General features: G+C 32.6%; 1 protein-coding gene across 2 annotated transcripts in view; it reads right to left on the bottom strand.

The window, feature by feature from the left end:
• Window positions 1–12,710, bottom strand: part of LOC124373655 (protein kinase C) — a 59,031-nt gene that overhangs the window by 43,314 nt on the left and 3,007 nt on the right. The window contains exons 2-4 of one of the 2 annotated variants that reach the window (XM_046832010.1): window positions 5,790–5,850; window positions 4,439–4,598; window positions 2,454–2,485 (exon numbers count right to left, since the gene is read on the bottom strand). In XM_046832010.1, coding sequence (XP_046687966.1) covers window positions 2,454–2,485; window positions 4,439–4,598; window positions 5,790–5,850 — 253 coding nt within the window. The remainder of the gene's footprint in view (window positions 1–2,453; window positions 2,486–4,438; window positions 4,599–5,789; window positions 5,851–12,710) is intronic. The other variant, XM_046832016.1, reaches the window with a different exon arrangement.

The raw sequence follows: 12,710 nt of genomic DNA, 5'->3' as shown, positions 1-12,710 counted from the left end.
ACGTAGTTTGAGCGCATTTTTGGTATATTATGTGTAATATTTTTTTTCAATTATTTGTTTTGTATTTTATACCAGTTTCACCATACAAGTCCAGTTTATTTATTCTAAATAAATAAGGCTTATAAGTACAATATTTGTTTCATTTCCCTTGTGAGGCTATCATATAAATAAGTGTTGAATTTCATATTATTACATTTCAAAATCTTATACTGAACTTATTTATTTTTATGTACTAATTATACAGAAACGTCAGTTACAATTTACTCATTATAAATAACCTGTATAAATGTAATGTAATCTGTCAAATAGTGTTCCTATGTACATTATCCTGCAATGCAGTTTATTCAAAATTTCAAATGTTTTCGTGCGTATAAAATTCTCAAAAATATGTAATATTACGAGGGTCGTCCACAAAGTAACCTCCGTTTTGAAATAAAAAATAAACCAGTTGAGATATAAAAAGTTTATTATATAAATGTTAAAATTACAGCTTTTCTCTACTTTTCTACATATTCACCATACAAATTCAAGCACTTATCATATCTTTTAACAGTTTTTAAAATTCCGTCTTTAAAACATCTGCCGCCTGAGAACGTAGCCAACCTGTCACAACATTTTGAAGCTCTTCATCACTCGCAAACCTCTGAGATGCAAGCCACCGCTTCATGTACGGGAAAAGATGGAAATCACTGGGAGCCAAGTCCGGGCTGTAGGGGGGGGGGGGGTGGTCAAAAACGTCCCATTTGAACTTTTCCAAAAGTTCTGTTGTTCTTTGAGCTGTATGAGGGCGGGCGTTGTCATGGACAAACAACACCAGATGTCAGAAGACCACGACGCTTGTTTTGAATCGCTCGTCGTAGCTGTTTTAAGGTTTCACAGTAAGCTGCAGCTGTAATGGTTGTACCACGCTCCATAAATTCAACGAGCAAGATGCCCTTAGCATCCCAAAAAACTGTAGCCATAAATTTTCTCGCTGAAAAAGATTGGCGAGCTTTCTTTGGCTTGCTTGGCGAAGCGGTATGATCCCATTGCATTGACTGTTGTTTTGTTTCGGCATTCACATAGGCTACCCAAGTCTCATATCCTGTAACGATCCTGTTCAAAAATGTTTCTCCTTCAACGTCATACTGAGTAAGAAAGTCTATGGCAGAACTCATTCTTTTCATTTTGTGATCATCGGTGAGCACTTCTGAAATCCATTGAGCACAAAACTTGAGATAGCCTAGTTTTTCTGTCACTATCTCATGCACAAGACTTCGAGAAATTTCAGGAAAACGATCTGAAAGTTCCGAGATTGTGAAGCGACGGTTCTCGCGAATTTTCTCATCCACTTTGTTCACCAAGTCATCACTGACGAGAGATGGCCTACCACTCCGGTCTTCATCGTGAACGTTTGTTCTTCCATTTTTAAAAAAACGAACCCATTGACGGACTATACCTTCGCTCATAATGTTTGGGCCATACACCGCACTCAATTCATGATGAATTTCAGCTGCTGTGTAACTTTTCGACCACAGAAATCTTATTACACCACGCACTTCACACTTGGCGGGATTTTCTATCACGTCGCTCATGTTTTTACGTTGTAACAAAAGAACACGTGATCGCACGATGCTCTCCCTTGCACAGCTAGAAGCGTACTGAACGGCTGCGCACACCGATGTGAGAATGGCGGCGCTACCCCCACTACTTATCGCGCCACGCCCAAACGGCGGTTACTTTATGGACGACCCTCGTACATGTTTATTATTTTTCCTTATAAAGGTAATACCAAGGAATATGAAACAAAAATTAGCATTGGGAAATTTTTAAAAAAATATTTTTTTATGTCTTAGTGTTTGACAGTAGTAATTTAAATTAGCGCTTTAAAGGGTTAAAAAGTAATTAATAAGTTGATTTTACATTTTACAACCTCAGCAAAGCCTGTTCACAACAGTGTTGTGGCAAACTCCAAACTTGTATATCTCAGATAACATATTGATTTATCTTTTTCAAAGGACAAAAAGACCTTTGGGGCTGATTTTTTCACATTTAGATTTTTATGTTTACAATTAATTTTAGAATCTAATTTTGCAATTCCAATCTATTCAAAACTCCATGACTTAATACAAGATTAAAGATTTTTATTTGTCGTTAATCATATAACAGTCAATGCAACAGACATTGTCAATTTTATTAAATTATAACAGTAAATACATGTTTAAAATTAATATTTTAGTAAAGTAACTAATATAATATAAGTATCTTAAAATTTAGATTCTCTGGTGAATTAATAAATTGGTTGGCCAAACTATTTGAATACTACAAGTAAATTAAAACCTATATAAAATAACATAACAACAGTAACGTTTTTTTTAAACGTACACAAACTAAATGAATCTTATACAGATAATTGAAAATAGACTGCAGTAGTAAATAGTTTTGGATGTATGGGAAATAACACCCTTTCTTACCTTGACACTGGTAGCCTTGTTTCCCAAGACCCCTGAAATAAAAAAATGAAATGTGAAACAAGTATGAGATATTATCACACAAAACAAAAACATTCTTATGGTTGCTCTAATATAATATATAGATTAAGAATTATGTTATGAACTCCACATTATAGGGTTATCTTAATTTATATTTGTTTGTTTATATTTATTTGTTTTGTTTATTATTTAGTTAGAAGTTAATGTTCACACTGAAGATGGTTTATACCGAAACACGTGTCTGAAATAAAAGAATTTTAAAAGGGTTTTAGTTTACGATTTATTATTCTAAGATTAGGAATTGTATATATATATATTTACATATATATTTATATATAAATTTTTGTTTACTCAGGGGTTTCCAGATTTCCGATTTCAGAATCATATTTTCAATAGTGTTTTTATACTCACTTTTCAAAAATGTTATCTGATTTAAACTCAGTTTAAGCAACCTGCTCTGTAAAATAAAGGCTGGAGTAGAAAAGTCTGTTACGTCATAAAGGTTAACTTGACATCTTGTTGTGTGATAGTGGTTAACCCTTCAACGCGTTTTGCCGTACTAGGTACGTCATGACACTTTTACTTGAGATCGCGTTTTGCCGTACTGAGTACGTCATGGAGTAGTCGGTTATTTTTGTAGCTGTAACAGACGACTATCGAATGTTTTCAATGAAAAATGTATACCAATCGAAAGGAGAAGATTCAAACTTTCGATTAATTGAGTCGATATCTCGAAAAATCGATCTTTAGAAAAAATATCTGAGAAATCAGCTGCATTCAAGACGACGTCATTGCCGTGCAGCCGATCGTTTGTCAGCTTACGTTTGTTGTTGTTTACAGTCATTGTTAGTGTGATGGTTATGTTCAACTGACATATTTTTGTGTGTTTTACGTTCCTTTGTTTAGTTATTATTATTAGTTTTACAAGCTAACTATATTGTTTTGAAGAAGGAAATCCCGTTTTGACAGGAACAATTTGTTGTGTTTTATAAACATGAGTTGGGAATGGTTTGTAGGTTAGCTAGCTTTTAGGGAAATTAACCTAAAGTAGGTTAATTTTGTTTAATTTGGCTAATTTTAAACACTAACAACATAAAAGTATAATAAAATAATTATAAACTTGGGTAATTTGCTTATATTATTTATAAAACACAAAATCTCTAAAAAACCGCCAGAAAAATCAACGCAGGAGGGAGTATGACCATGAAAAAAAAATAACGCGTTGAAGGGTTAAATGATAATAATGGATGAGAGTATTACATTTTTTTCTATTCTTTATTTTACAAGTATTTCTTTAGCAGAATTATCTGTGTATCTTATAATTAAGTCTTAAAACACAAGTTTCTCTGCAAGTACAAAGACTTTCCTTAAATAACAATAAACGACAGATAAATTACACTCACTAATCAATGATTTCAATCTGTGGTAATTTAATTTTTTAACCAAACTTTGGTAATAATTTAAATTTTTACAGTTTCCAAATATCTAATATCACTCCTAAACTTTTTACTTTGTAAACTATAAAACCAAAATATGCATAAAACCACACAAAGAAGTCAAAAAATTTTAATATATGAGAGTTTGCACACATCTTGTTTTTTTCTTGAGTTGCTTTCTACACATCTATATCAAACGCAATGCTACTGAAACACACAATGCAAAAGAGTACCTAACATTGCTTTAGAAGTTTTTATTTAAATAACATGATTTGATGGCTAGCTGTAACAGCTAGCTGGCTTGGAGATAATTAAGATTTTATGGCTTGCTATCAGCACAAATCAGGGAAAACTTTAAATCAGAGAGCTCAAATAGCCATATTATTCACTGAATGATTGCTCAGCAACAAAATATGCATACCTAACACATGCTTCAAAAGATTTAAATGTCTTTCTTGGCTCAGGATTCTTGATTTTTGATATCCATTTACAAAATTTGACAATTATTATTATTTAAGCTTTAAAACTAACCAGATGAACTCTCGACAATGTGAGCAGAATGTTGGTTGGCGCAGGAATGTCGCCATGAACTTGTGACCATTAACCTGGTGAACACGCCGCCGCATGGCACCACGGCGCCGGTTGAAGCCTTGCCGTTCCTTGAACTCGCGTGGCTTCTGGTTGTGTGCATCTAAATATCATGTTCATAATTAGAAGTCAAGATACAATCATACTAACAGTGATATTTTATGTACAACAAATTTCCTGAGACTGAACAATCCTAACTATACATAAAATAACACAAAGTAAGCCACATTTAATCAAAGTACTAGTATGTGCCCATGAAATAATATGGAAGAAACACTTATGGTTTGGCAAATGTCCAAGCACGGGATGAGTGGACTGAAGTATTTATGGCAAGAAGACATGCTTGACCCTTTAGTTTGCTGTTAGGGTTGTAGTTTAGTTTTAATAACTATGTTTTAGATTACAGCTTAAGGTTTTTTTAAACACCATGATCACTTGCAGACAAGAAAAAAACCACTCTCAAATATATATATATATAATCTTAACAATGTCTTATTTCATGGTTGCAGTAATTCTACAGAAGTCAATTCTCAATGTTGCCAGTAATATTCTGTGTTCTTTGGATAGGATCCCTGTTATTGTTATTCACATAGCTGCTGACAAAAAGACATGTAAAACTAAAAGTAACAATAGAAGAAAAGGTATCAGAAGGTTTCAAATTTGACTTAGCTTAAGTTCTGTAAACAGTCATGCAACATGTTGTAACATGCTCACATGCAAAGATACAGATCAATCTCCAGTCTCGAACAAAAAAGATTGTGATAAATTTATGAAATAAGAAAACACATTAACCAAAAAACTATCTATTTTTTTCAATCAAACATTAAGTTGTAAAACCAAACACTTACAGTACATGAACAGGTAACCAAACTAATTATTCCCAAGGGACACAGATTTGTGAAAAATGCTTTGGAATTAATAATGAGGAAAGACATCAATTGAATGTTAAGAACATTTGGACTGATAAACTATTTAATTATGCTTAGTGATGGTGTTAACTAATTTCTTTGTATTTTTATGATAACAGCAGCACCACAACTATAACCCAAAAGAAATGTGGGAAAGTTTTTTTTAAAATAAACACAGCTTTTTACAAATGAGACATACACCATGTGTTAGCAATATATTTAAAATGTAGAAGACATTGCAATAATTTTGTAATTTTTGATGATTAGAAAGCTTGAAAATGACAACAAAAGCCACATTCAACAAAAATGGACTGAATGCACATTCAATGAAAATGTCCGGTGTTAGTAATGAATGCCAATCGTGCAACAATAACGGAATGACTTGCCTTGGGTAGCCCATTTTAGTTCAATGCGAACATGCAGTTTACCCTGCGGCTCGAGATCCACCTGAAATACAAGTGACTGTCAACATGGTGAGGCCGAGCGAAGGAACCTGTCGAATGAGGAATGAAGTACCCAATCATGGTGCAACACATGTTAGAAGATACCACCAAACACATACAGTATTGATAAAATTAGTATTAGTGAACAAACCCCTTACATTACAACACTTAGTAGCTCTTTGGGTTTATAGAGGCAATTCATTGACTATTGAAAGTTGGTCCTGTCCATTAAATTCCATCTTTGTGTCACTCCTTTTTCTGAATATGTAACAACTGTTTGTTACCCATGTATTAGACCAGTTAACCTATCATAATGAGTGTGTTAGTCAGATCATATTTAATACTTTAGCCCTCTTTGTGGTAATCTACACATTATCCGCCAAGTAAAAAGCACTTCAATCTGGCAATCAACAGTTATCCACCTGGAGAACAAGTGATGACCCTTTGAGTTTTTATAGTGTGAAATATGAATGTATGAACTTTATTGAAACACAACTTGAAACTTTAGAAGAGAAGAACTTTAGCTATCTTTTTCTTCTTTGTTGATTTTATAGTATGATACAACTTGGTTTTACCTGTTGAAACACGAATTTGATTTGCGAGTCCACTATTCTGACAGATCGCTTGTTTGTTTGCATAGCAGACATTAGTTGCATTATGTTTATTCGGTAATTTATAATGTAATATCATAATTTAATGTTGTAGTTTAATCTATGACTAGTGCTGTAGTGCATGTGAATAACATTTATTTGATAAAATGGCATTTAACTAAAATTACAGTTATGAATATTTTTAACACTAAATCTAAACAGGACTTTTCATTTAGATTAGCATATTTACTAAGTTTATTAGTATAAACGTTTGGAAAAATGTCAAATGTAAATATCTGACAATTCATTGATACAAAACTATATAAAACATGTGTTTTTATTTGTATTTTTTTTATATATAAATTCATAAACAAACAAAAAAAGAATGTATATTTTTTAATGACGCATTATTTTTACGTAGTAAAATGTATTATTTCTTTCTGTAAACAACTGTATACAACATATAAGTTTATATCTTTTGTATTTTTTTAATTAGATTCTCACAAAACTATCAAAAAGGGACTGCCAATAAAGAATGAAATGACTGCCTCAAGGAGGGTTAGAGAAAGCAGAAATCACATATCCAACCTTCACTGTATTAATACATTCATTGACAATTAAACTTTCCTTACATGGACAACTCAACACTCATAAATCTGAAATTATAAATACCACACAGATGCCTGTTTATATATATATAAAACATTCAGTGGTGCAGTGGTAGCACACTCTCCTGGCAAGTGAGAGATCCGGATTCGAGTCCCGGTGGAACAAGTACTTTTTGTGGTTCAATGTTTATCAAAACTAAATTAGGCTATTGCTACTCAAAAAATGTAATAATAATTTGACTAAATTGTCATCTTACGATTCAATGGACGACAATTTAAATTTGAAATACTAAAGGATTAACGAAGGCTTTGTAAACTAGCCAATTTGTGGGCTTTAAGTAGAAGAAATTGAATTAAAGAAGGACAGAAATAGGAATATTCTCATGCACAGTCAAGACAATATCCCAAACATAAGAAATGCCATAAGTAATTTTTATTATGTAAATGACATTATTCATTGTTCAATATTATAAATACTGAATAAAGATATCTTAACTCTGACCTAACTGTTGTTTCATCAATCTACTTCAGCCACTAAAACTCTATGATACATCTCATGCTATAGTACATAGCTATTACCGACAGGAATTGTTACAAATGGAAGAAACAAACTAATTTACAAAATACTTCTACTAGAAAAAGTTATTCAATGTGCGATTTGAGTGTTCCTTTTCATTTTTGATATGATTAAAAAGTTAGTAGATCTCTGGCAAAAGTCCATGAGACTAAATGGTAAAAAAATCCTTTCCACTAATTAACATTCTTCTTGTGTTCATGTTCAGTTTATTCACAAAGCCCAAAGGAATTACATATTGTATTTATAGGCACAAGAGTTATTTTCCTCACCTTCCCAATAAGTACTTGCAATTAGAGCCAAGCTTTTGAAGCATATTGATAATGATCTACACAATAACGTTTTATTTTTAACATAATTTAATGATTTATTCAATAAACGAACAATTGCTAATTGTATTGATTTGTTCAATACAATAACATTAAAACTATATACAAAGTGTCCACAAATACAGTATATTTAAGGAACAAAGGTGACCTGTTTTCTCTATTCACAGGAAAAAATACAAATAAATGTGATGTCCTGGGTGTATATGAGCATTGGCTACAGATAGAAGTTACAGTCTAAAATCAGCTAAAATCGTAGCTTTTACAAGTTCTATTTACCCCAGCTCGTTCAGAAGAGGGACAGTGGCAATTTATTATTTTAAGAAATTTAACTGCACATCATTGGATTTAGGAAGGTTTTATGCTGAGTTAACCCCCTTGGATTTCTTAGATCACTGATTCTTCTCTCATTGTATAGATTTCCAAGCAGTGACATTGACTTACTTGATTCATGTTTAATTATCCTCACAAATTGAAAGTGAAAAAAATTGTTGTAACTAGTTACCAATGTGCATTTAGAACATCCTTCAAAAGAGGAAGCTGTATTTACAAATCTTCTGCACTGCTAAGGTCGGTTCATTGCTTCTAGGCTACCTTCCCGTAGTACCATATCTCTGGTCATGGTAGTTACAAAAAACTCCCAGGGATTATGAAGTAGATATTACAGAACCAGTTCTTGCTGACAATGGGGCTGTGATCATAAAGGTAAAAACGGATAAGAAAAGACTAGATTATACATGTTATGATGACTACTTTATTAGAGAGAAATTTGTTACCAGATACTGAGATAACTTACCATTGAAAAAGCTTTCAGTTTGTTTTTGTTTTTTCAATAGTTTAAACTTATGTCTGTTTCCAAATATAAGCCCAGACATAATCACCCTTACAAGGTGTCCAAGGTACACAAAGTACAAGTAGGTCTGTATTTAGGCACGTGCCATTCTGTGCAACACTTCAATAATGATGAAAAAAGGTATAGGTTTTTAGCAATTTACAACCAAACTAACCATATTCATATTTCAGAAGTTTAATACGTTAACTTACACATGTAATTTTGTAAACCTCTATTCAAAATTTAAGTTTTTTATCACCGGTTTCACTGAAGAGATTTTATTGACACATGCAAATTACCAGACAGATGAGGGCAGGGTTACAACGATCGTGCACGACCTGCTTGTGTCCAGGATTTCAAAAAGTTATAACTGTTGTTCTCATCTATTTGACCATTTCTCAAGAGAGCTTTGGAATGGCAGGTTTAAAAATAAATTGTTTTCTGAGAAACCATTTTCAAATATTTAACATTAATACAATACTTACTTACTTTTACTTAATACTTAATCTGTTTGTACAGTAGTGCTTTACATTGAATCAGCCATAACAAACCGTCTAAATTTTGATGATGTAATATTGATGATTTTGCCTAGAGGCATAAAAGAATAAATTCTTACTTAAATAAGCTTAAGGTAAATTTTTAAATTCAAAGAAAGACTTTACATGCAACTATTTTTTTCACTGTAATTGTTGCTATTGCTGTCTATAATCTTATGGAAATAAATAGTACTAATTCAAAATCCTGATTTTTATTTCCATGTTTTATTATGCAAACTTTAGAACTAATAATAGATTATTGAAGAAATGTAATTATTATTTATAAAAAACCATGAAGTAAAATTATGTTAAATGTGTTCTAAATCAAAGCTTGATCTGTTATATGTGGAGTGAACATTAATATATGTGTTACAGTAATATAAGGGTGACAGGTAAACGACTAATGGCACAGGGATGCACAATTACTAAATACGGACATGAGTATATGTCATGGTACATAGAGGAGTTTGCCAGAATATAGTCTTATTATTTCTTGGTCAATGATAAATACAATATGGCTAGTAAAATCTCATAAACAGGTACATTAAAAAGTATGTAAATCAGTGCGAAAATGAAGAAGAAACAAAAAGCATCACAATGCAAATTTGATCTAAAAGTCCCAAATTAATATAAGGCAGCATAAGGCAGCATGTGAATTAGTAAACCGTCATCAGCAGAATACAAGACCTAAGATTCTGGCTTGTCCAGATGACAAACTACTATTTTGCTAATATCACCTCAAATGTAGTTGCTAAGCTATGTATTTAAAGGCCTGATCCTGTAGCCTCACTAAATGGCTTATCTCAAATGGTGATATATGAAAAATTGGAAAGATATTAATCTTAAAAAAAGTACTAAATATAGTGAAGAATTTCAAGTTTTTAAAATTAACATCCTTTTCGTTTTCTTTTGAAGGTGATCATTTATTTAATTGTAATTCTTCTTACAACATTGGCAAATCTCTGTTTAAATAATGGTCCCATTTCTGATATTATAAAGATCACTGAAACAATAACTTTTCAGAAAAGGGAGACACAGCATTATTGCTGAAGTTCAGTCATATATCCATTTTTGTACTATATCCTATATGGATTTCTATACTATCAAAAAATTTTAAGACTACCCAGCAGGGATCACATTTGGCTGGTTTATACCTTACAGTTGAACCTATCACTGGGCACAGAAAAAACCTGATGTGTCACTTAAATCTGGGCAACCTTATGCATCTCCTTTAGTGGCACATCACTAACTGCAAATGTCGAGATTCTGGGGTGCAAGGGCAATTCAATAGGATAGTCTACTGAGAGAGATGACTGTTGGAGTTCATGGAACTCACTGCCCTAACCTTAGAGGTTCTTGCTAGCCTCAACAAAAGGGTGTGCCACCCCTGCCTGCTTTGACTGGAGAGGATGGTTCAGAGTTGGCATCCCCCTCTTTCGAGGGGACATGACTTGAGATTAGTGCCCTAAATCTGGAAAGCAATTTCCATGATGATATGTTCGAAATTATTTCTGAAGCACTCTTACAACCACAGCACTACTTAGTCTGATGTATTCGGTAACATAAGCTTTTGAGCATAAAGCATAGATTTTGCTCAGCCAGTATGACCAAAGAATGCAACGTGTTCAAAGTGGTCCAATATGACATTTTAATAATCAAATTAAAAAGTATGGAGTTGTAGGAACAGTTCTGAAATGCCTCACTAGCTATTTAGTAAACAGAAAACAATCTGCTCTGTAAACAATGTCTCATCTGGTTTAATAACTGTTACGGGATGCACAGGGCTCTGTCTTTGGACCATTATTCTTCTCAGTGATTATTAATGATTTGAACTTAATTGGGCATACAATCCTGCTCATAATAGGAAACAATCTTCAACAGCTAAGAAGAGACTCAGACAATATTTTGAAGTTGGCTAAAGACTGGTTCACTGCCAACAAGTTTAAAATAAGTTAAGAATAAATTCACAACTCTGTTATCTCCACTAAGACTTAGTGAGCAATCAGATGATGAATTATATTCACTCCTAAGCTCAACCGGAGTGAACACTTCAAGCGTAGCCATCTTGGAGAAAAGATTCCTATGCTCAGTACGCATCGAGCTGTAGTAGTGGGCTGCCTGTATCTCACAAATTTTTCTCACTGTGTTTAGTTTAAATGTGCACTGCAATATAAATTTCAGCTGCAATAAAAATGTCCAACGATTGCGAAATGCTCCCAGTAATTAAGTTTTTGTTGGTTAAAATAAAAAAACTGATTGACATCATTGCCAACTTTGTTAAGTTTATGGGAATGGTATAATAAGTAAAAACAAGTTTTAATTTAATAAATGCCTACAGAAAAATTACCAATGTTTAAGACGAGTATTACAATAACTTACTAAGCCTAACCTGGGTACCTAAGACTTGATGTTGAAAATAAATTTTAAAACTAAACTGTCTAAAGATCACTGAATTTTCAGAACAATTCTCCCAAATTTCACGAATTTGAGTTTATAAAATTGTGGAGAAGCTTGTAAGCTCAATTAAAAAAACATTTAGTTATGCAGCAATCCTTTGTTTTTGTGGTTTTCTGTAAAGATTTTTGGAATTTCGTACCAGATAGGTTCTCTAACAATCCTAACAGAAGACAACAAAAATAAAGGTATCACTGAATTTTCTTAAAGACTACAATAAACATTGTAATGAAATCTTGATCATATTGTAACTGGTGATGAAACATAGGTGAAGCATATTAATTGTAAGATGAAAAGGCAGCCTATGGACTGGGAATATACATTTTCTTTAAAAAAAATACAAAAGTAAAAAATATCAGTGAGAAAGATTATGGGACTTTCCTTGGCCAATAAGGGTGCGATTCTTGTTGATTTCCTTGAACAAGGCTCGACAATCTATGTAGAAAAGTATATTGAAACACTGTAGAAATAAAGACAGGCAACACAAAACAAGTGTCGGGGAAAACTGAGCTCCAAAAATGTTTCTTCACAACAATGCATGTCCACACATAGCCAATTGTACCTGATTGGGTAATCATGACTAACAATGCAGCACTTCGATAGTTACGCCCAATTTTATTTTGGTGTTAACCAGTGGTTATGATCTCAGGTGCCAAATTTTTTGAAAGTCAGAATTGAAAAAAACTGCATCACAATATGATAATTGCCTCAATTTGAATGGCAATTGCATTGAAATATAGATTAAGAAAGTATATCTCAAATGTAATATGCATTATGATATATACAGGGTGTTCACAAAAGGGTAACACAAATTTCTGTAGCGGATAGTGCTCATAATTCCAAACAAAAAATGTCCTATAAACATAGGTAGGGAAATGTATCGTTTAGTCGCAAGCAACCATTTTGGATTTTTTTACTAAAAAATTGGCTCTATAGGATTAATA

The sequence above is a fragment of the Homalodisca vitripennis genome, chromosome 1 (genome assembly GCF_021130785.1).
Source record: "Homalodisca vitripennis isolate AUS2020 chromosome 1, UT_GWSS_2.1, whole genome shotgun sequence".
Classification (NCBI taxonomy): Eukaryota; Metazoa; Arthropoda; class Insecta; order Hemiptera; family Cicadellidae; genus Homalodisca; species Homalodisca vitripennis.
The sequence above is the reverse complement of the archived record's forward strand: the minus strand, read 5'-3'. Positions and strand labels throughout refer to the sequence as shown.